This window comes from Lissotriton helveticus, chromosome 5_1, assembly GCF_964261635.1.
Source record: "Lissotriton helveticus chromosome 5_1, aLisHel1.1, whole genome shotgun sequence".
NCBI lineage: Eukaryota > Metazoa > Chordata > Amphibia > Caudata > Salamandridae > Lissotriton > Lissotriton helveticus.
In genome coordinates, this window is record NC_136065.1 from 364,770,655 (window position 1) to 364,796,029 (window position 25,375).

At 43.6% G+C, this 25,375-nt stretch overlaps 1 protein-coding gene across 1 annotated transcript in view; it reads right to left on the minus strand.

Moving 5' to 3' along the window:
* Positions 1–25,375, minus strand: part of SLC66A1 (solute carrier family 66 member 1) — a 98,813-nt gene that overhangs the window by 51,705 nt on the left and 21,733 nt on the right. The window contains exons 2-6 of the mRNA XM_078642493.1: positions 12,520–12,979; positions 5,864–5,993; positions 3,199–3,292; positions 2,830–2,981; positions 731–823 (exon numbers count right to left, since the gene is read on the minus strand). Coding sequence (XP_078498619.1) covers positions 731–823; positions 2,830–2,981; positions 3,199–3,292; positions 5,864–5,993; positions 12,520–12,704 — 654 coding nt within the window. The 5' untranslated portion in view covers positions 12,705–12,979. The remainder of the gene's footprint in view (positions 1–730; positions 824–2,829; positions 2,982–3,198; positions 3,293–5,863; positions 5,994–12,519; positions 12,980–25,375) is intronic.

Below are 25,375 nucleotides of genomic sequence, written 5' to 3' on the forward strand. Positions count from 1 at the left end.
CCTAGAAGAGTAATCGGGGGCCAAGACGAAGCTTATCCCATTCAAAATCGGTCAATAGGAACAAGAGTTAAGGACAAAAGCTCCTAAGGAACAACAGTGCGGGATCTCCCAAAGAATGAGTTAGCGAATCAGGGTTTGCGTAGTGCTTAACTGCCACCCTGCTGCTATTCCACATATGAACCAAATCAAGGCTCCGCTGCTTCTAGCACTCTGCACTTTTGATTTTGAGCTTTAACTAACTTCCTTTCCCAGCTGTTATTCCATATTTGAATCAACTAGGGTATTGTCTGCTGCTCATTGCACTTTCTCCAGTATCTTAATTAATCCCCTTACTCAATGGTGTTCGAGGTTTTAACTTACATTATGTTTGTAATTGTTGGCAATGTTTTTGCAAGCATCATGTTTTAATCATTTGATTTTGCACTGTCTGAACCACTGTTAAGGTTTTAATTAATTGAACAATAAAGGATTTGATTTGGCATCTGCAAGGGTGCTCTTACGAGAAAGCTTTTAAATCTTTCCTTTGACACAGCAGGACAGCAGTGAAAGAATAAAAGTAAAAGAGAGCAACTAGAGATAAATGAGATGTAACTGTAGGATATGACAAAGTCTAACTGCACAATTAATTCTATATGAAGAAAAATTATGACTCTTAACAAAACTCCAGAAAAGTTTCTTATCAAGAATCCAAACAATTCAATTAGTGATGGAATTCTCCTTTGTTACTTACATTGTTTAGAATTTGAGGTACTCTGGAGAGCAGGTAGAGCAGAGACGACAAAGCACCAATAGCAATACCAATCTTCTCATTGGTGGTAAAGGACTGTTAGGTGGGAAAAAGCAGACAATGTCACATGACTCTCCAATCACAATAATCACTTGATATCCCCACAACTTTCACCCAACCCAGTAAGGAGTTACATGGTATTTCAGACCTTTTACAAATAACTGGTAAAGCTCTGCCTCTCACATCACATGCAAGAAAGAGGATGCCCTGTTTAACATGTCAAAGATTTCTCGCAGTCCCACAAACAAAAAAACCTTGAGATTGACTAAAGACAAGTAAGACACCTTTCATTTAGCTTATTGACCTATTCCCAATTTCTGCCCTCTTCCCCCGCAGCACTTTGAACGTTTTTTTCTCCATAATCTTGCAGGTCAGAAGTCACTCACTTGTGCTAACAAATTAATATATGAGGGGGGGGGGAGATTTTGCTTTTTCAAAAAAGACGTTGTTACATTGTCATTATTGCAAGGAGCAGTCGCCATTGGCGGCGCCAATACTGAAGTTAGATCAACTATAGGGTTAAGCTATTGCAGCATCATCACCCAGCATCTGATTTGTGACAGACTAAAGAGGTCTGTGAAACTCTTCTGTGCCGGCTAAAACTAAATCAAAATCGAAAAGGATGCACTTCTCTTAATGCAGTTGGCGGTCTTTCAGTAGTTGTTTCCCAAGACTACACCTATCAATTCAATAACCACCTCCCCTAAAGAAATACACAGGGATGGATCGACCTACATATCTTCCTTGAATTTTGGCCCAAGCCAAGCAAACCAAGATTGTCTCTGGTTGACCAACATCATTGGCAAGTATTCAGCTTATATGAAGATCACCCTGCTTATTCCACAGAGGAAGAGCAACTACCACAAGTGTGCATCAGTAAGCACCAATTTTGGAGAACTTGAATATGGAAACTTAGGCCATGATTTAGAGTTTGGTGGATGAGGCACATTGCCCACAAAGTGATTGGTGTCATGTCCTTACTATTTCTAGCGCACAGATGTCTATGCTCTCTAAATACTAGGACAGGACATCTCCTACTTTTCAGCATTTCCCGCATCAAGCCTGCTCTACAGACTTCTGCAACATACTGCTGTCAGGGCTATGAAATCAACGCAGACGCTATGTTTGGTGAATGCCATCTTTCATCAACTATCAACCGGATGGACCTTTTCTTTATTTTTAAGCTACAATCCATATTAGTAGCATGACCATTTATAAACTGTCCCCAGATATCAGAGGTTAATCTGTAAATAAATAGGTTTAGCTGCCCGTTTCCTAAGAAACCCGCCATTGGTACTGGCAAATGGAGGAGTTGCTGAAAACAAGTCTTGACTTCACATAATGGCTTCTTTTTTGCCCATACTACTGCTCTATCTCACACTTGTGGCTTCCTTTTCCTCCCTGCTTTTTCCCTTCAGCACGGTTTTCCTCCATTCCTTGCTCCTCCTTTCTTCTTTTTCTGTCTTTCTCTCTTGCTCTTTGGTAAAATAGTATAATGAAAAATACGTCCTGCTTCCCAAAAATTAGTATTGGCGACCACCAGCTGCATCCAGGAAATCAGGCACAGTCAGATACAAATAATACGAGATTTAATTTTATTATGGCTCCCTCTTGTCCCCTTGCAGATTTTACATGTGCCTTCAGGGTTTTGCGGTTATCCTTGGACGGTTACTTTTTACTAGTGAAAGGATAGTTTGAGGAACTGGTTTAGTGATCTGACATACCAACTGACACTCTGAGAACCCTCACTTCTAATCAGGTTGATGCATAGCTGAAGTAACAGCAATTTGGTGCCCCTGCAGCCTACGCGGTCATAAAGGCTTCCAGGAAGCAAGTCTGGTGCTTTGAGGTGAATATTGATTCTTTTCAAGAAGTGAACAGTGTGCAGGGGTGAAAAGAGGACTATTTATGAGACACTGTCAATATTAGATGCGCAGTTAATACTTATTTTGCTCTACAAATGGTTTTTCACTTGGTAACAAGTTTATCACTTACCTCACATACGATTTGTTTCTCAAATTGCATCCCTGCCTGTGACTTACCTCACTTTCAGACTGGCCAGCAGAGAGGAGATTGCGTCTCTTGAAGTCTATGGGTGTCTGAATGGCTGCAGAATCCCCCCTCTCAATGGAAGAGAAAGCGGTACCCAGTCCAATCAGGGCAACCCCTGACAACACATTGATGGAGGTGATCACTAGAAAATGAAAAGAGAAGAGTAAGTTCATGGTCTCCCTTTGATTCATTCAGTAATCAAATTGGTGTGTTCTGGGAGTTGTAGTCTTCAAGTGAACTATTAGGACTAATACAACAGATAATAATTAGCCAGAGGAAAGACCAGATTTTGGAAAGAGGTGCTCTGGTGACAAGCAGCCAACTGATAACACTTAGAAGAAAGACAAAGAAAGACTCACGTGATGACTGGCGCCTCATGTTCCTGAACTTGTAGTAGAAAAACAGTGAAAGCATCATGATATCGGCCACCACGTAATACACAGCAGTGTAGGTCTATGAGAAAACAAGAACACCTCAAGTGAGAATGTATTCAAAGGTTTAGCACAGAGAAGCCAAAAAGGGAATCATGGTCCGAGAGCAACCACAGAGCTTGGACACAGCATCAATGTGCGGTGGACGGAGTATTCTTCAAACATATATAAAAAAGGGAGCTTCTCTCCGTAATGTGTGCACATTGATGTCTCAGAGCGTTGATGACATATGTCAGTTTATGGACTACTCCATGTTCTTCCTGTGACCACTTTAGACAGCAATTTCTAATTATTTGCCTTCTGCTCACCTTTTCATTCGTGCCTTTTTACTTTTTCAATATTATTTTAAGTCGTACATCATCTACTTAATCTGACAAGTTTCAACACAAAGCCTTGCATCGAATATATCTTGCAAAATCAGTAAGTTACTGAAACTGTTAACAATTTCTACCAATGTATGTACCATCTATTTTATTATTATGGAACACATCATAGCTGCAACATTTTTTTAAAATAGAAAAATTAACTTAAAAAAATAAAATACACCTCAAAGACAGCCTTCATCCAAGAAGTTCGAACAGAAAACACTCCGAAAGTTTTGATCCCAAAAAATTAATGCTGCATTCTATTTTTTGATGTTTTGGTCTGTGTCGCCTGAAAACCAGAGGGAATTTTATGGTTCTTGACCATGGGCCTGTAAAAGGTAGTTCCAAGGAAAACGGCTTAAGAATACGCTTATCCAGGTTTAACCTGAAAAGTCCAGCCTGGCGATCTCTTGCCCCATCTGGAAACAAGTTGTGTTTAGGTAGAGATAAATCTTTGTAGACCTGCCACATTGTGGCCCAAAGTATGATCAACGGTGGTGGTGACTGCGAATTACTTCAGAACCACAAATATGCTCAAATGAATTTTTTGGACCATGGTTTCTAGATATTTCATCCGAGACCACTTTCTGATGCAGCCATTGTGCTGGCTCTCAAGTGAGGGTTGCGGTATTCAATGGTCTCAGGAGCATTTTTTGCTTAAACAAAACTAACTCCTGCTTTGGGAGTTTGTTTTTTTAAAACCAAAAAGCTTTTGGGGCCAATCCGGAACACACTCGAGTGCAGCCGTTTGGGATCCTGGTCATCCCCAGGGTTTCCACTTTTAGTAAGTTCTTCAACAGTTTGTCTTCACATTATTTAATTACAGCTTCTGTGTTATTAATTAGTTGTCTTTCAGTCGTGCAAATGCAGGCTGTTTTGCTCTTGCTTGTGAACATCATTATCACAGCATTGAACTTCATCACCAGAGTATCTCGTCCCATTACTGGAGCATCATGATAAACTATCAGACCCATTAGAGGAACATCAAAAGATCAAGCAATGGAGTCTATAATCAAAACATCAGCACCACACATCGGGGCATTCAGACAGAGCATTGTGACCACTCTTCACGGGGTTAGCTCGGTCATCAAGACCCATCAATGTTGCACCGGGACAACTGTTAGAGCATTGGGCCCCGCTGCCACATCATCTGCATCCCATGAGCCTGACGACCCTCTTATCTGATGTTCAATCTTGTGCTTCATAGACCCTTTGTAATAGTTTATTTTCAGAGACCAAAGACTTTTGTATTTTTTATTTGTATTACTTTCTGCATGAGTATTTATTTACTAAAAAAAATATATAGAAATTAAAACCCTCTTTCGTTTCTGCTACATTTAGCAGTAAACTCTGTCAGTTGTCTGTCCTAAATTTCAGCTTTTGATAATCCTATTCTATAGCAGACACCCTTTGAGCAGAACGCCAGAACTCCACCGCCCAATGTCTTTTGCTCTTGGTGCTGCCACCTCAACCGCTTTATTGGCCAAACGGTCTACGGTTTTGTGTTTCGCTTCAGCCGCTCTTCTGTCACTCATTACTTGTACTGGCCCTAGGTCGCATGTTCAGCCATTCTGGATTTGTGGAGATGGTTCAAACAATCTGATGCGCTGCACACAGACTGGAAGATGACAACATCAGAATGCACATCGTTCAGAGTAGTGGACACAGGATATATAGTGTTTTTGGCACAAGGGAGCGAGAGAAGGGGTCAAAGTGTTGTGAATGGAGAATCGGATCTTAATTCACTTGTCGAGAAAGGACTATTGGAACACTACGGCCTGCAGTGCTGTTCAGAAGTATTATTAGATTTGTCGATGCCTTTGAACCAGGTCGGTAGGGAGCTCCATAACCTTCAGCTATGCACTGCAACTAATTGTCCCTTGGTCTGAGGTATTTCAGTATTGACAATATAGCTGTACAGACCTTGCTCACCTCCTCTGCAACTCAAGCCCAATAGAACGGCCGCCCTTTAGCCCAACTCCCACCAATGCCTCCTAGTCGATGCTGTCCCATGCACTAGTGCACCGATGAATTTGCTGACAGTCAACCTTTCCTCCCTTCATCCCCTGCTCTGCTCCCAAGACCAGCCTTTGTGCTTGACATTTAAACCCTCTCGTGCCTCAGCCCTACCACCTTTCTTAGAACCGGTGCTACTCTCCTTCCCAGGTGCACACAAGACAGAGGCACTTCACAGTCAAACATTAGTTCATGGTTGAAGGAATTTGTACCTGAAGAGGTAGCTGGTGAGCCAGGAAAGTTCCAATGAGGTTACAAGAGTCCCCGAACAGCCATGCCAGGAGAAACCAGATGGACAGGGCCTGGTCCATGTTCCCAGTCTTACATGACTGCCAGTACTGCCTGCAAGGGGGACATTACAGAGATGAACGCCGATACTAGTGAGTACAATTGTGTAAAAATGTAGAGACGGGTTTGTGCAATTGTGGGATATCCTAAGCACTCATGAGCGAAGGTGTAGGGCAGTGCAAGAGTAGATGAAATGAAGCAGTGGGGTGTGGGTGTGTGCAAGTGCATGCATGAGCAACGGCACGCGTGTTTAACATAGGCATGTGAAAAAATAGGCATAAATAGAACAATGAATGGGGAAACAGCTGAGTAGTCAGTAATGAAAACTATTGGCAGGAATGTAGAAAGCATAGGCGAATAAAACATAGGTGAGTGTATATGTGAATATGCCAAGATGAAGGTAAGTACAGGCGTTTTGAGTAAGTATGAAAGAGTTATAGCATGGGTGAGTGCAGACATCACCTATGGCATGGTTGCACAAACATGTGGGTGACTGCAGGCATATGCAAATGTAGGCATAGGTGAGAAATGAGTGTGAAAATTGGAAAATGCCGGTCTGGGCAGGAAAAAGGATTAACAAGTACAGGTGAGGGTCATCAGGGGCAGCTGTAAGCATGAACAAGGGAAGGCATGCCTACAAAATACAAACATCACTCCATTGCAAGAGGTTAATAATTGTTTGGCAAAAGGGCCATAAAAATAGGCCTGCTCTAATACATTTACAGATGCTGTCTGATTTGAATGTTTGTTATGCGATATGGTCTTTTTTTAAATGTGTGGTTAAGTTTCATAACTTGTTGTTTTAAGGTATTGTATTTGATGCTCCTGATTTCAGTATTCTTAGATTCGTGTGCTATACTATAATGCTCACCGACATGCTTGTTCCTTATGCTTTTATGGCATTTTTATATAGCCAAATAAAGCTTTCTTTGATTGACTGACTGACAATAAGAACAATGTCCATCAGTGCCACATCTTATTAAGTCCCATGGAGACCACTAAACATCCTACAAGGGGCAATTCAAAAGACGGATTGAGAAACCCGCGATTGGTCCACAAAGGGATCTGAATATGCTATGCACCTCAGCTAATTCAAAATAATGCAACACTCAATTTTGTTAAATATGTACAAACACTATTTCAGATCAGTGTTCTTAGAGTTCATAGTGCAACTGCATAGAATCTATCTAAATATGTCAGGATCCTAACGGAGACACTAAAACAATGCAGAAATGTATAGCTACAAGGGAGACAATTCCCCATCCCAACAAAGAACCCCTGACTAGGCCAAGAAGATGACGCCCCAACCATGGTATGCCAGCCTCTAAAATCTGTGCAGTGGCAAGGCTACCGTATACCTTTACATGTAATGGAACCCCACATGAGCTACGCAATCTGGTGTGGCAGTGCAACAGTCATCAGAATCCCCAGGGACCTGAGAAAAAGGTTGTATAGTTTAGGGTAATTATTAATAACCTGTCAGTTAAGGGCTGAGAGCACACAAAGTTTCAGACCTCTGTAAAATTCCAGGCATACCTATTCTATTAAGTTCCCAATGGAATAAAAAACTCTGGGAGCCACCTCTGCATCATTCGATAGAAGGCAGCAGAATCCCGCATCTAAATCTGGCAGTACCCCATTACCACTTTGGGAGAGTATGCATGTGATCAAGTAAGGGCTTTGAGCTTTGCGCAGCTGTGCCAAGGAAAATGTTAGTGATTGTGTGGAAAGTAGGATAGGAGTGGAATCGAGGATGAGGACTGTGCGTCACAAGATTAACGTCAATAATATCCCCCTGCCCATATAGTGACTTCACAATGAAGACTAACAGCAAATTGTCAAAGTAACAATACTTAGGGAAGTATAGATTTATTATTTTTAACTTCACGTTTGCTTACATTAACAGCATGATGGTAGTTGATATAAGCGTAGGTCCTTATTTAAACTTTGATCTTATGGTAGAAGACTTAAAAAGGGGAAAGCTGTGCAGCCGGTTTGCCACCCCCCAGGTTGAAAATGGGGTAAAGCTCAACACCATTTTCAGACATGGAAGGAATTACAGGATTCACAGGATTCCTGCTTACAGTGTATGTGTATTCCACCAGAAGGCTGTAACTGCTTGGTAGGATTAAACTTGAGCGCGTAAAATGAATTAGTAACACTAAATCTTCTCACTTAGGTCTACCAAATGCAAACAAACATGATCTGGTCCTACTGAATTCAAATCTGCTGGCTCGAATCATATAGTACCCAAGTAAGCATGATTTTGGCCTACTCGGGCGCCGTCTGCTTGCTCTGAGCCCAAAGTGCCAGCATCTACATTCTCTGGCCCTACTGCACCTTGGGTTAGGTACACTGGACCTATTAAATCAGACTATGGATGCAACTGTAGCCATGTCTGCCAGCTCTGGTCTGACTGCAGCAGCGTATACGTTATCTGGTTCTGGCACAGCAAAGACTGCCGCACTGGTCAGATGGTACACAAATTTGTCAGATCTGGTCCCATCACACCACCTGCTTCTAAATCCTTTGGGACTACTATACAACAATCCCTGTTCTCCAGACCTATTGTACCGAGTAAACAAAATGTTCTCCTACCCAAGTATCCATGGTCTAACTAGTTACCTGCAGATGGAAAGTATCCATCGCATTTCACCTGAAGAGGCACCCTATGATCAACGTGATCTATATATAGGTTGCTTTGTATTGCAGGTCTCATCTCAAGCACTGTGGAAATCACTGGTATTACTATTACCTAATTTAACAGTATTTATATTTACCAGTCTAACACAGATGGAAGGCCGAGTTGGCCTTGCTGACACACAAACGTGTGATCTGCAGATCAAAGGGGAGATCAGCAGCGACCATTTACACTACTAAGTCATCTTGCTAGCTAAAGATCCTGGTCTGAGAAATACAGCAGCAGCACAGAGCACTGAGGCTTCTCTGCACTGCATTCTAGGCAGATGCCTCAGTAGCACCTACTATGGTGTGGACTAGACAAAAGATGCAGGAAGCTCGAGTGACTATGTTTGGATTATGATGATCCCTATACCTCCACCGTCCTAGGACTACAGAGAAAGCAGTAGGTGGCACCCAACCAACATGGCATATTATTGCTCATCTTTGGGTGCCTTTCACAAATTTATCCACTATGCACAGACCGATTACAAAATTAAAGAAATACTATTTCCGTGAAGTACTGAAGCTTATGACCACAAACATGTCAGACCTGCTACAGATTAAAAAACTGAAACAAGGAAGCCAAAGACGGAAAGCTAAAAATAGTGCTGAAATCTGCAACTGATCCATGTTCAATGTGAAAACCTGCCACTGCAGCAAGTAAAAAGGGAAGTACACCACTCAGCTCCATGTGTAACGAGGAAGTACTCAACTCAACTGCGTATAATGGGGAAGAACACCTGAAGGTTTTGCCACCACAGAGAATCTCTGATAGAACTCTGCCGCCCTTAGAGAACACAACTTTTAAGAGAAGTACTGATTTCTCCCAACACCCTCCTCCCTTTTAAAGTCTGTGCCATATACCATGCCGCCAATTTCTACCTGTATAGCCCTCTATGCTGCACCGAACAGCCCAGATTTTCCAGTTTTCACATTCTGATGTTGGCAACATTTGTCATACCAAAACCTTAAGGTTTGCCACCCTACAGTGAGCTCTGCGTACCCCAGGCTCTCGACACCCATTATCCGATGATTAACACGCTTTTTTTCCACCCCAAAAATGCACTATCCACTGCGAGTCCTTGTCTGCTACCCCCCACCCCTTCAAGCTCAATAAACACTGCAGATTGTTTGGCTATCCCACCCCCCTCCAGAGACCCCAGCACTCACCTTATTGCCTACCAATGCCATCAGTATTCAATATCCACTGTATCCCTCCGCTAGCCACATGACTCACTATACAATCTACATTGCCCTCAGCTGGCCCTTGTATTTAAGCACCAAGTATCCATTTTGTGCAAAATCGTCTCCTACCCCTACTCCTACTAGAGCCACTGGCAGTGTAAGTAGATTGTTTGCGACCACTAGTTAAACCCTACATCAAGGATACAAGTGGCTCTATAACTATGAGACACTGACTTTTCTTAAAAGGACTATATTCTTTACTCTGGACACCCAGTTCCTTCACCCAAGTATTTGGCATGAATTAGAAAAGGACCTAGTGCATATATTCATGCCTCGTAGAGATGTCCCTATAGCCCTTCCAACTTGGAAAACCACCACTAATGGCTGACCTAGAAGTTGCAGCCAGTCGGCCCTTCTCTGATGTTTACATTTTGGGCACTTGGGGCCATCCCAAATTTGGCCAGGCATTTCACACTAACCAAACTTTCCTCAAATGGTTGCGCAATTCCTTTGTTCTTATGTGTAGATGTCAGCTACTTTTACAGCACACACTACAAACTATTTGTCTATTGGTGCAAGAGCAATCAAGGGGTGAGCCTAAAACTAGAGGACTAAAGGTGGTGAAGAAATCAGGGGTGTCAGTGGAAGCTGAATTCAAACCTGAAAGTGTGAGTCCAATTAGGTGTGGCTTGTAAAGTGTTTATTCAGTTCCTATGGCAGATTCAAATCTCTGTATAGGGCTCTGAAGTGCTGTAGCGAAAGGTTCTAAAACCTGGAGAAGTGCTATACAGACCTTGCTTTGGATAAACTTGCCTAGACATACAGAGAGGTTACTCGTGACTTCACTTTGCACCTGGTATCCACTGAGGCCTTATTAGTGTTTATTCTAGTAGGGCGTTGTTACCTAGAGGGTGTGCTGCATCTGACAAAGCCATAAACACAGGTTTAGTTGGCCCAATGTGTGCTTTAGCCTCGTACGTAGAACAAGCCCTTTATTGACCCATGAAAAGGTGTCTGGCTGCATGTCTATCAGAAGAATTTGTGGATCCCAAGTCAAAAATGTTTATGGGGCTCCATTCTGCATCTCACCTCAAAGGGGTAAAAATGGTTGGCTTGGAAAAGCAAAGGCAGTATTTGTCATCACTTAATAGCAAGATTGTGGTATATACATTCATTGTATGGAAGGAACGGAGGGGCCTAAAATAAGGGGAGCCATGTCAAACATCCCCAGCTGCCTCCCTTATGATGGCCATGGGTGGCTGTAGCAAATGGCTGATGAGATCAGCAGCTATGACAGTTGAGGACACCAGGCCAGAGTGTGGAGGTAGCTGCCTCCCTTGCGATTGCTCTGGAAGACTGTAGCAAATACCGGGTGAGGGCAGCAGGCCACAGTGTGGGGGTAGCGGGCCACGGAGGAAGTACGTGCATAACTTATGACAAGATGGCTAGAAGCACACTAGTGGGAGATGCATGTTTAAACAGACACACGCCGCATGACTAGAGCTCCTCCTTGCAACGTCTAATGTCCCTGAAACTTTAGTGAAACACCCCTCATACCCTCTTCCCTCCTTCGTACAATGCAGCTGTTCAATAATGGGCAGTAGTAGGTGGGGGTAACAAGTTAGGTATTACTCCACTTTGCCACAGTTCAACTGTGGCCTTGAGAGGAGGAAGGGAGAAGGAATGGAGACAAGGAGTAAGGTTTAGACTTGTGTTAAAGATGGTGGCTATGTCCATCCCGGTGGTTCGCCTAGCCCATGTGACCTCGTTTGGGTCATTTCCCACAAAACAGAGTACACACTACAGCTTGGGCAATCTTTCCGATTACTGACTGAATTGAAGCAATACAAAAACATAACACCTTTCTGATGATCTTATCACTCAAGTATTGTGTGTTAAGTTACCACATATCCAAGGAGAACAGGAGTATTCGTCTCCTGCAACTAAGTTACCCTCCCGATTACCAAATCAAAACTCTTTCCCATCCCAAAGTGCAGATTTTTAGTTTACGGGAGTTGTATATTATTCTTTGCAATATTTAGGAGTTAACCGGGGCTGGATATTGCACAACAGCATCTTCTGCAATATGGCTTAGAGGAAAATTATGGAGCTAATTCCATTTAAAGTGCAAATGTTCCTTGACACCCGAAATGGGAATCCAAGGTGGTTGGTTTTTACCCACGTGCTAATTGTACACATGCTATTTGCGCATGGTCCAGTTTTTATATATCCAGCACTATCTGACCTCAGGTATCTGGCAGGTAAAACGTGGAACGGATCTTGTTGGCAAATAGCACCAAATTTCATTTCATAAAACCTAAATGCATTCCAGCGTGCACAAATTGGAATTTTGCCCCCTGGTTTAGATCACCATGGAAAATTAGGAGCAGTATGGCGAGAGGAGACTACGAACAGGGGACTCAAAAGCATTAGGAGGGAGGGAGGAGGGCATGAGATGATCACAGTGGAGAACCATCAACATTGTAAGCATGTGGTATGAGCAGTGCCTGAGTACAATGGGGCACACAGAAGTCAAAGTAGTGCATGGGCAGAAAGAAATTAACACAGGAGACTGAAACAGCACAAGCAACCGGATCTACAAAAGCGCTTGAGAAGCCACAAGTAGTGATAGAGTTTGTGAATCAGCACCAAAAGTGCCTCAAGCAATATGGTAGCAGGAAGAATCGATTGGTGCAGCGAGTATTTCACTTACGGGAAGGAGGCTCCCATGAAGCACAGGAGGGAGAAAAGTCCCAAGATCACACTGGCTATGTCACGGCTACCCTGGGTGCACTCAGACAGAACAATCCAGATCCACTGGGTGCCATTGGGACAGTCAGAAATGTTACCCATCGAGGACATGGCGCCCAGCTGACCTCGAAACAGGGGGACATCCATGGTGTCCAGCTTCAGAAGATGCTCATTCACTGAAGGAGAGTGGACCCTCAGGGCAGTCACTCACTGGAGCCAGGAAGATCATCAGATGTTTGCTCGTTGAAGGACAGCAGACACGGGTGTCACTCGATCACCTGAACCTTCGGAAGCTCATTCATTGGAGGAGAGATGATTCTTAGCACACCCACTGAAGACGATTCAACCCTCCGCCAGTAAACAGTGCATCTTTTGGACACTCATTCACTAGAGGGAAGGTGTTTTCAAGCTCCGAGACCAACCTGCCCAAAAGAGAAAATGCAACTTAGTACACCATCATAAGAAGGGTATCCCAGCAGCACCCCTCCACCCAAAATGTCCAATAGCTCCCTATCGCAAGGTGCTTTAGCAAATCAAACGCTCGCATCCAGCATCTTGGGTCACAGAAGGGCGCAAATGTGATTCCTGGCAAGGCCAAGATATTCTTCCATGCTCCTCAGTTCATTAAGACGAGTACCATTTCATTTGGTTATTCCAGTGACTCTACAGGACAGCATTTCAAAGACACCAAAGTGTGATATGAAGTGCCACAAACCGTATTAACAAACACTTAAAGCAAAAAAGTCTTGCCTTTAAAATCAGTTAGTCGACAGTCGGGATCTGACAATGCCTTTTGTGAATGCTCGATATCATCAGCTAAAACAAAACAAGCATTTGCAATGCAATAGATCTCGCAGTTGTGAGAGCTTGAGCTATTGGCATTGTAAATGACAATGCCTTTTATTTATGTGTTGGTTTTTAAAACATAAATAAAAGGCATTGTCATTTACAATGCCAATAGCTTAAACTCTCGCAAATACGATACGTAATGTATTGCAAATGCTTGTTAAACACTGTGGATGGGTGCCAGTGCCAGATGGATAAGGAGCATGGCGAGGGACAAGTCCAGATGAAGGAGTTTGATTTATTAAATTGTTTAAGCAGCAGCAACGTGTCAGACACCGCACATCCCACTGCAATACAGGCTGAGATACACTTGTCAAGCAGTGACTCGTGATTGCTGGGTCTTGCGGTTAAGTGGATTAAAGCATTCACTAAGCGGAGCTGTGCCCGATCTCATAGTCGCTGTTTGAAATCCTGGCAGGCCTACTCAGTGTTTTATCCTTCCAAGTTTGATAAAATTAGTTTCTACTGAGTTGGATAGCAATCAACATCCATCATTTCAGTGACGAGCTACCCTTCAGGATGAATGTGTGTCTTACAAGTACACAGTATGTCATTGTGCCGAGTCACAATATCATGGCATTAGAAGTGTAATACTTGCCATAAAGTGCTTCAATGCCTCATCACGGGTATTACGTGCTATATAAATAAAATACGATACCGTGAAATACATATCATCTTCTCACATTCACTCAGTGTTGACTGACTGAATAATAAATATTAATTTTATACAGTGGGATTATAATCAGACCCCAAGCAGTCGAAGCACTGTCAGCTGACAGGTGGCTGTATCCCGAGATGTCAGAAAACCTTATGTCATGGGGGGGAATTCAACCAATCACAGCTTTTCAGATAGCAGCGCCAATCATTCTGGGACTTCGCAGCCTATTCATGAAGTGGGAAAAGTGAAACTACAACATTGGTTGAAGCTATGACATCTGAGGCTTTGAGAACTCCAGTAACATGGACAATATTGCAATAACACAGCTACTGGAGTGTGACACTCTATGGCCGCAGTCGTGATGTGTTACCCACACACCCAGGGCACAAGTCCCCCCCAAAAAAATATGGAGTGATTTGCCCAGAAGCAAAGGATGTTGAGCGGGCGCCGAGAATCAAACCTAATCCCCCACCTCCACAGTCAGCAATTCTTGCAGTTACCCCACATCATTTTTCCATCTCTGGGAAAATGCGACAGATGCTGCGTACTATTAACATTCGTTTAAACATTATTTTTGAATTTAGCATTATTTTGTGTTATGTTATACATTATATGGCCTACACATAGAAAACAAGCAAACTCACCGCCGCAGCCCGGCTTCAACAGGAAGCCAGGCAACCTTTGTTGGGACGGGGCGGGGCCGGACAAAAACAGGAAGCAGGCGCTCCTGTGCCAGCCGGAGGATGTCCGTGTTAGCTAGCGGGGCTCCCGTGCTCGTGGAGAGCCCCGCGGCCCCCGCCTGTTAACCAGAATGACCCGCTGGCTGCCGAGGGACACGCAAGAAGAACCTGGTGAGTGGGGTGTGAGGGGGATGTGTGTGCGCGCGCGCGTGTGTGTGTGTGTGTGTGCGCACGTGTGTGTATGCGTGTGTATGTATGCGTGTGTGTGTGTGTGTGTTAAAATAGCACGATGACTGGTTGGTGGTGGGGGTGGTGGGGAGGTGGTGTGTAGGCGAGTGTCTGTATGCCCGTTTGTCTGTTTGTTTGTATGCACACGAAAGCAAGCGAAACAGCGCGCAACGCAGCCAGCAGCAAAGGCACGCTCACGAGGAGAAATCTGAGACAGCAGAGGCTCGTGGCCAAACGCTGTCTGATTCCCCCGAAAGTAACAGCTATAGGTCCTGAGCTAGACCGCGCATGCTACGCATGCGCAGCTCTACGCTTGACCTAAAAAGACAAAATGACCACCCCCATCTGGTTGCATTTCGGAGCCACGCAGGCATTAACCACGCCTGTCTTAACAATGCAATTCGAACCTTGAATGCATCTTAACAACGCATTCCCTTACCACGGAAGTTGTTACACCGGCTTGGGTCAGGGAGAGCACTAGACTTTGGAATAGTATAATTTACTATTCCAACTCCAGCCTGCGTAACAGTAGGGAAAGTGTTGGACTAAAAGTCCAACTTCAGTCCAACAACGTTGTCTATTAAGCAAGTTGTTGTACGACTTGTGTAGTAAAGGAATGCGTTGTAAAGATGCCTTTGTGGTTCGTACCACATACAAGGCACAGCGTGGTTTGAGCCACGATGTAAAGGCTGTTTCCTGCCACATCGTGGTGATGTCTGCATGATCCTGCATCATCACGCATGCAAATTTAAGGAGTTTTGACATTAAAGCAACCATTTCTTCAAATTCTTTTGTTCAATATTCCAAGATGATGAATGCCCACCTAGTAGTTGTAAACTAAAAAAATAAAAAATTGTACGAAAGTACATTACAGAGAAACGAACAGCCCAGTAGCAAACTGCAGCTTCTGGGCCCTCTGCAAAACTATTACAAAAAAAGAAAAAACTGAATAGGTAGTGACAGTAGAGAAATGGAGGAGTTGGAGATTGCTAAGGGCATGACGCTAAGGATTAAGGGAGAAAATAGCAATACAAGAGCTGGCAAGGTAGTAGAGATTAAACAATGATAACTCTAAGTGGGACATGGAGCGGCAATGAGCAACAAAGTGTGGGGGTAAGGATATAAGGGGCAAAACAGCAAACGAGAAGAACCACATGCACAACCATGGAGTGCTGAAAAACAAGCATTGGCAAAACAAATCTGTCTCTCCTACGCAAGAGCTATTGGCTTTTCCAATGTGTTTTAGCCATGCTGTACACCAGAGTGGCTGCTGTTCAGCATGGCTAAATGTTAGTGGCACAGAGCAGAGTGGTGTGGAGTGTCCTAGAATGGAATAGTGAAGAGTGGAGTACAGTGTTGTGGCATGGAGTGTTGTGTATTGTAGTGGCATAGAACAAAGTGGTGTAGAGTGGAGTGGCATAGAGTAGATTGGTGTAGAGTGCAGAGTGTTGCAGAGTATAGTGGCACAGAGTGCTGAAGCACAGAATTCCGTGCGTACAATGCAGCATCATAGAATGCAGTGGCGTAGATTAGAGTGTTGCATAGTAGTGTGCAATGGTGGAGAGTAGAGTGCATTGGTGGAGTGATGGAGGGTGGAGTGATGGAGGGTGGAGTGATGGAGGGTGGAGTGATGGAGGGTGGAGTGATGGAGGGTAGAGTAGAATGGTGTAGAGTACAATGGCATAGATTAGAGTGTTGGAGAGTAGAGTGCAGTGATGGAGGGTAGAGTGATGGAGGGGTAGAGTGATGGAGGGGCAGAGTGATGGAGGGGCAGAGTGATGGAGGGGCAGAGTGATGGAGGGGCAGAGTGATGGAGGGGCAGAGTGATAGTGATGGAGGGGCAGAGTGATGGAGGGGCAGAGTGATGGAGGGGCAGAGTGATGGAGGGGCAGAGTGATGGAGGGGCAGAGTGATGGAGGGGCAGAGTGATGGAGGGGCAGAGTGATGGAGGGGCAGAGTGATGGAGGGGCAGAGTGATGGAGGGGCAGAGTGATGGAGGGGCAGAGTGATGGAGGGGCTGAGTGATGGAGGGGTAGAGTGATGGAGGGGTAGAGTGATGGAGGGGTAGAGTGATGGAGGGGTAGAGTGATGGAGGGGTAGAGTGATGGAGGGGTAGAGTGATGGAGGGGTAGAGTGATGGAGGGTAGAGTAGAATGGTGTAGAGTACAGTGGCATAGATTGCTGTGGCATAGATTGCAGTGGTGCAGAGTAGAGTAAAGTGGCACTGAGTGCAGTAGCGTAAAGTGGTGCAGAGTACACCGGTGTAGATTGGTGCAGAGTAGAATATAGTGCCATAGTGCCATACAGTATAGTGCTGCAGAGTGCAGGCAATGAGTGGAGTGATGCAAAGCAGAGTGGCATAGAGAGGAGTGCTATAGAGTGCACTGGCATACAATGCAGTAGTGCAGAGTAGAGTTCTGTGGCGTATAGAGCATTGGCGTACGGTAGAGTGGTGTTTATTAGAGTGGCATAGAGTGCAGTAGCGTTGAGTACAGTGGTGCAGAGTAGAGTACAGTGGTGCAGAGTAGAGTACAGTGGTGTAGAGTGCAGCCACGGAGGGAGTTACGGTGGGGCAGGAAGGCGGGGAGGGGGAGGGGCAGGGTGGAGGGACCTAAAAACTGGCATATGGATAATTGCAAGTAAGTACACAATTTAATTATTAAAACGAATTTTGTAGCGCACTACATCGCAAAATGTGGTGTAGAGTGTAACAGCATAAAGTAGATTGTTTCAGAGTAGATTCAAGTGGAGTGGTGCAGGGTAGCGAGGTGCAGGGTAGAGTGTAATGGCATAAAGTGGTAGAGTGCAGTGGCAAAGAGTGCAGTGCTGCAAAGTATTTTAGAGTGGCGTATAGTGGATTGGCGTAGAGTACAGGGGCATAGGGTTGAGTGTATTGACAGAGTGTAGTGAGTGCAGTGTAGCATAGTGTCAGAGGGGAGTGGCAAAGAGTGGAGTTGTGCAGAGAAGATTGGAGTGGCATAGACTGGAGTTGTGTAGAGCGCAGTTACGAAGAGTGGTGTGGAGTGCATTGGCCTAGAGTACAGAGGCACAGAGTGAAGTGGCATAGAGTGCAGTGGTACAGAGTGAAGCGGTGCAGAGTGGAGTATAGTACAGTGGTGCAGAGTGCAAGGGTGTGGTGTAGAATAGAGTGGAGTTGTATAGAGTGGAATATACACTACCATTACAGGCAACACATTTTCAGTTAAAATAACCATTACAATTGTACATACATACAATTTTACTAATAAAACTATACAGCACACGAAAGATAATGTGTGGAAATGGCTTCATCTAGTGTATCGATTAGTTTTGGTCGTTTTGTTTCAAACACACTTCAGAATTAACAAAAGAATGTGCTTCATTTGTGCGTTCCCAATTATGAAATACTTGCAGAGTTCATTCAAATGTTGTGTAAAAACCTTTCCTACCCCCAGTATTCAGCAACATGGTCACATAAATCGATCTTTGATGTCAGAGAAAGAAAAGTAAACACCAAGCTCCCTCGAAGACAGAGCATGAATTTTTGACATTGAAATCTATCCAATTTTGACAGCAGCGATTTGCTGTTACTTAGACTGTCTGATCATTCTGTCTCTGCACCGTACATTTGTGTAGAGAACCTGTTGATATACAATTTTCACCCTGATGAAGACTTTGTAAGGCGAAATGCATTGGCTGATTGTTTACAGTGGTTTTGAAGAAAGTTGAATAAAGAAGAATATTCTACCATATTGACAAGGACCTGCGAGTTCTGATTTATGCCTACTGCTTTTTCATAATTAAGTGTGTTTGTTCCCTCTCTTTTTTGTATACAAATAAAACAAATAAAGCCACCAAATAGAAAGCCAGAACATGCGAGTTACAAACCACATAGCCAATGGTAAACGAAAGTGGATTGAATTCCTAGCTCAGTGTTCAGCTGTTTGGTAGGCGTCAACTTAAAACAGTAAAAAACACAAAAAGTAAATAAAAGCATTGGAAGGATACGTGGCATCAAAAGGATGCTATAGAAGCTATGCTTAAGGGGATGGGAAAATACAAGAGGAAATAAAGCCATTAAATAAGAAGCTTGCTAACAATATAGACAAGAGGGGCAACTGATCATGAGCAACAGGTTAGCAAAGCCCCCTGCAAGTATTGGAATTGCACACAATAGGTCTTTCAATAACATATAGCTGGGTGAGACCTAAAAAACGAGTTATTTTTATATTGTTGTATTCACATTTTCCAATACAACACCATCATACATTTATATAATCTCTGCTATGACCGTATTATCTGGATACATATGTGTGCCTTCTTCAAAATCGACTTACAAAATGGGTAAATTACATAAACATCACATACTGCAACGACAAAAGCACAGTATTTTTACTGCCTCTCTTCCTGGTTAGGGTATCACATTTTCTAAAATATAGAAGACTCCAAGCACAGTGTACCTGAGCATTTTCTCGTAGATAATCCTTGAGGGGTAAACATATAAGAGAGAGTATTTAATACAGCAACATTTTCATAACAATATGTTAAACTCCTTAACATTAGGGAATGGTCCCACCCCCATATCAGTGTCACTCCTCTTTTGACAAGTTGTAATGCAATACCATATGTTTACTAATAGTAACTGGTAGATATTTGATATGTCCATGTAAAACAGTTATGGGTGAAGCCTCTAAATTATAGTCTGTCATCTTCCCTACTTTTCTGAAAGATTTCTACACAGTACGCATGAATGATGGGACTGCACAACACTAACAAACAATCTGTATTGCTTGGGTCTGGCGGTGTAGAAAAGTCTCTGGATACATTTAAACTGGACTATCTGATGCCTTCTATTGCTGGATAGAACTTCAATCTGACTGAAACAGCATTTCTATTGTTCATCGGTTAAAGGCTGTTCTAGATCAGGATTCTACTTGGCTCATAGCCCACACTATTCCCTATTTTATAATTGAGCAACATGGTCATAAATACGAGAAGTAAGATGTGATCAGTCGCCCACCTCTATGAGGTAGTTAACAAAGTGTTGGGCTCCATAGAAAAAAAACAAGAAGTGCATATCTCATTGCACTTCGGATCATAAAATCCACAGACGTGGCCATAGGTGTCTGATGTTCCATATGGCTGAAATAGTCCCTTTTTAAGTCAAATGCACACATTTGAAAGTTTCCTGTGAGTGCATTCTCCCCCATGGAGTATCATTGGCGTCATGATTTGTAACTCACATTTGCTTGCTATCTTTGCTGGCTTTTTTTGTTTCAGGTGGTCCAGCTTAGTTTCGTCCCTCCCATGGAGCATAGCCTATTTATAGTATTCTTCCATGTGTGCTCGCTTCCTGTAACCAGGTCTTTAAATCTTATTCTTATCTTGTCGCATTTGCTGTGCATTCAAAGACAGAGGTCTAATTTCAAGCTCCGTCTTCTGAGGGAGGTTATTGTTTACTTTTCTTTCTTGAACTTCAAAGTGAGGATTTATGTGACAAGTTTGCTCTGAAAGGAAAGCTTTTTTTCTAGCACACAGCCATATTTAAATGCCTGTAAATTAACTGTGCAGATATTTCATAATGTATCAAAACTAGGAAAGCACAAATAAAGAAAACAAGCATTTGCAATGCAATAGGTCTCGCATTAGGAAAGTTGGAGCTATTGGTATTGTAAATGACAATTTGTTTATGTATGTGCTGGTTTTGAAAATAGCAAAATTAATAGCTTTGTCATTTACAATGCCAATAGTTATAACTTTCACAAATGTGACACCTATAGCATTTGTAATGCAATATGTGTTGTATTTACGTGACTTAGATGTATTGATATTACAAATAACAATGGCTTTAAAAAAATTTAAATAATTAATACTTAAATAAAAGTTATTGTAATTTATAATGGCAATAGCTTAAACTTTTGTAAATAACGTATGTGAAGATTATGTTCAGTGTATTTTATTCTGATGAAAATCCAAGAACAGAAGTGAAATATTAACAACTTTTTGTGACATTTGCAATAAAGCTTGAAACATTGAGAGAACATATTTGAACCAGTTATTGTTGAATGGTTGCACAGATTGATGCTGTGGTGGTGCTGAGTGATGTTGTGGTGGCGACGAGTGATGCTGTGGCATTCAGTGATGCTGTGGTAGCTCATAGTGATGTTGTGGTGGTGCTGAGTGATCCTGTGGTGATGCGATAGATAGAGTGAGTGAGGGCAATAGATAGATCGAGGGAGGGCGATAAATAGAGGGAGGGCGACAGATAGAGTTACTATGTTTTGGTGTGTGTTGCTATGTTTTGTTATGCTATGTGTTGTTGTGTTTTGTTATGCTATGCTATGTTTTGTTTTTCTATCCTATGCTTTGTTATGTTAGGCTATGCTTTGTTTTGTTTTGCTATCCTATGCTTTGTTATGCTTTGCTATGTTTTGTTGTGTTTTGTTATGCTATGCTATGCTTTGTTATGCTATGTTTTGTTGTTTTATTATGCTATGCTTTGTTTTGCAATGCTATGTTTTAGTTATGCTATGTTTTGTTATGCTATGCTATGCTTTGTTATGCTATGCTAGGCTTTGCTATGCTATATGCTTTGTTATGCTATGCTATGTTATGCTATGCTTTGTTATGTTATGCTATGCTTTGTTTTGTGTTTTGCTATGTTTCGTTATGCTATGTTGTGTTGTGTTTTGTTATGCTATGCTAGGTTGTGTTTTGTTATGCTATGCTATGTTTTGCTATGCTATATTTCTCGAGTTCAGGGGGAACGACCGAGGAGAATGCGGCGATCCTGATAGAAGCAAAGAGACCTCTTCTATATGCTTGGAAGACGCCACTTACTTTTGGAGCACATGTCAAGAAGCAGAGGGATACTGAAGAGGGAAAAACCACCTCTAGGAGCCACTTCTGTGCCTAAGCGAAATCAGGTGGTTATTAGCGGTTTAAGAACAAGGGGCTCCTTCACCAACTTCTAATCAAGGACAAGCGGTCTTTTCAGGATAGATCTTCGATATACCCGTTTCCTACAACAGTTGGGGCTCTGGAAGTTCACATATATGTTTATACAACACACAATGTCATGTAGATACTAGTGTGGGAAAAACCGACCTTCCATGCACAAACGAGTGAGTCAGGGCCTGGTGGCCAAAGTGAAGTGAATAATTAGAGGAGGAGAAATGCCAGAGGCCGGCCGAGCGCACGCTGGGGGAGCCTTTGAAGTCATGGGGAGGGAAGCCTGTGGGAGGCTGATGCAGGGGGGATTAGAAATGCGAGTCTTGCTAAAGATTTTTGCGCTGTAACTGTTTTTGGTGACAAAGTAATGTTTACAGCTACCTTGCCCTTGGAAAATGAAACCTCTCGTGCTAAGAATCTCAAGAGGTAGTATAGGTGGATATTTCTCAATGAGATTGCGTGACTGCATCTTCTAAATCAATTTCGGAGTGTAATTGATCGATAGAAGGCTGCCTTGCGTATTGTTTTGGTAAGTTTATCTACTCCATTACAAACAAATAAAAGATATTGCCCCTTCGCTCGAGTAAACTGTCCTTCTCATACAAACTAAGATTGTAAACACTCCATACGAAATTCCACTATAAAAGTGAATAACGCTGCCTCAATGCGTTTATAAGCTTTAGATTGAGAGTGTAATACGGGAGCCCTAGTGAATACAAGACCCCGTTATTGTGGTTCCGATGCTTTGAGCTCAAGTGATGGATAAACTGCTAGTCACGCCCTGTGATCTTTGGCAGATTACTGTCTGTGCAGTATTTAACTCGTGTAAGCCTGGATCGCGTATTCATGATTTGGAGAATAGTGCGTGTAATACAAGGAGGGAGGGGGTGGGCCGAGTGCAGGAGAAATGCTGCTGGCAGGGGGAGGAAGGGTGACGAGACGCATGCCCTGCAGTGAATAATTATGGGAGGAGAGATGCTGGCCTGAGGCAGAGCGCACCATATGGAGAGGGAGGGGGGTGGGCCGAGTTTACGGTCCTCGAGCGCTCAGCCTGGAGCTGGACACATCCTGGTAAACAAGTCACAAAGGGGACTCAGAAAGCAAGTGAGTCTTCGGTGCACGTAAAAATAAGTAAATAAATAGGCGCTGTGTCTGTTTGCGTGCTCGGCTATGAATTAAGGGCTTGTGGGCGGGCGTGATGCATTTTCCACAAACGTACATAATGCACAAGTCCACTCCATACGAAAATCCACTATAAAAGTGAATAACGCTGCCTCAATGCGTTTATAAGCTTTAGAGTGAGAGTGTAATACGGGAACCCTAGTGAATACAAGACCCCGTTATTGTGGTTCCGATGCTTTGAACTCAAGTGATGACTTTGTATTGTCAGCTGCGGTGACTTTGTAATGTCAGATGGGGTGACTGTATTGTCAGCTGGGCTGACTTTGTATTGTCGTCACCATTGTCGAGCGTTCAGTGTTGTTAATTTAAATTTTAAAAAAACGATATTTGGGTGCCGAGTGCACAACAGAAAGGTGCAAGTGCGCCATAATAAAATGAAAGAACGTAGTGAAAGCAAAAAAAAACAAGCAGCAGTGAGGCGATGCGAGAGAGAAGGCAGGCGCTGGAGAGGGAGGAGGTGGGCTGCCCATATAGAGAGGGAGGGGGTGGGCTGCCTGCTGGGCTGGGCTGCCTCTGATGAACAAATGCGAGACACGGAAGGCTGGTGCTGGAGAGGGAGGGGGTGGGCTGCCTGCAACTCGAGCGACCATATGGAGAGGAAGGGGGGTGGACGGCCTGCGTGTGAGGGAGACTGGGCTGCCTTTGATGATCGAATGCAAGCTCGTGCACGAGGAGCTTGTGGTCACGTGATCTGTTGGAAATCCTCATCGTAAAAAGTCAGTTTTGTGGATGGGTGGCAATAGGTCTCTCTGCGAGACCTAAAAATGTGTAAGTATGAAGTAGGGTAGAAACACATTTTAATAAAATCAAAACAAATCAATGCACTAGGCAATGACATTTCCACCCAATCATTTGTGCACTGCATACTTTTAATCAGTAAAACTATGTCTCTGCAAATGTAATACTGGTTACAATTGAAAATGTGTGGTCTGTGAGGGCAACTGAAAATGTGTGGTCTGTGAGGGCAGTACACTGCCATACCATGCAGATACAACATTCTACTTCACTTTGTGCCCCTCTACAACATGCCACTCGACAACCCACTCTATGCTCCTCCACCCTAAGACACACAACACACCACACCACTCTATGCCCCTCCACGACACTTTACTCCACTCTACGACACTGTACTCCACGAGACAACAATGTACTCCTCCATGACACTATCAGGAGTGGCCCCTGAGGGCAAGAGTCATCTGCTGAGTGCCCCCCACCCCTCCCCACCCCCTTACCTGCATGGGCCTCTCTTGGACACCATCTGCCACTCTACAACACACTATACCATTCCACTGTACCACACTCTATGCCCCTCCACTCTGCTCCAACGCACTCCAGCCACTCCACAACACTCTATGGTACTGCATTCTATGACACTGCTCGACAATCTACTACACTCTACGCCATGACACACTACGCCAATGTACACAATTTGCTCTACGCCACTTTACTCCTCGCCACCCCACGAAACTCCACGACACTCTGCCGCTCCACTGTATGACACTCCACTCTCACCACAACACTTCACTCGTCACGACTCTCCACTCTACGCCACTCCACTACATGTCACTCTACGCCACTGACTTGTATCCATGCTGAACAGCAGCAATGCAGTGTGCAACATGGATAAAACACACTGGCAGAGTAAATAGCTCTTGCATAGGCGAGACCTATTGATTTTTGCAAACAGTTGTTCGTTTTGAAAGTATTCTCACACAATATATCTCTCACCCTCTGCATGCCCAGCACTGTCAGTCATAAGGCTACATCTGAATCTATTGAATGGGAAGCCAAGTACACCATTTAACATTAGCTTGAGTAACTAGAGGGGGCGGATGCTGCAGGTCTTGCCACACCAGGTCCAAGTGGATCTTCTGCATCCTACCATCTGTGCTTAATTGGAGCCAGGGGGGGGTTGTGGCACTGGCACTTAACACTGGGCACTGGCATTTATTTTTCCTTATCAGACATTTCCTGTGAGCAAGAGAGGGGAAAACATACAAACGGGAACGAAGGAGGAAGAGAAATAAGTAAAGACCATCATCAAGGGAGAAAGAAGGAATCTGCAAGAGTGAGATTAAGTGGATTAAAGAGGCATGAGGCGAATTCAGGACTACAGAGCCTTCGTATTCGGCACACTGAAATTTAATGGTGCCGGCCAGGCTTCTGAGTAGCCCTTCGGGCAAAAGCGCTCACTAAATTTACTAATCAACTACTGGGGTTATCACACGCGGTTCATTTAATGGTGCTTTTACCTCTCTTTCTGAAGCCATGAGCAGAAGCTACCCAGCTCTGTG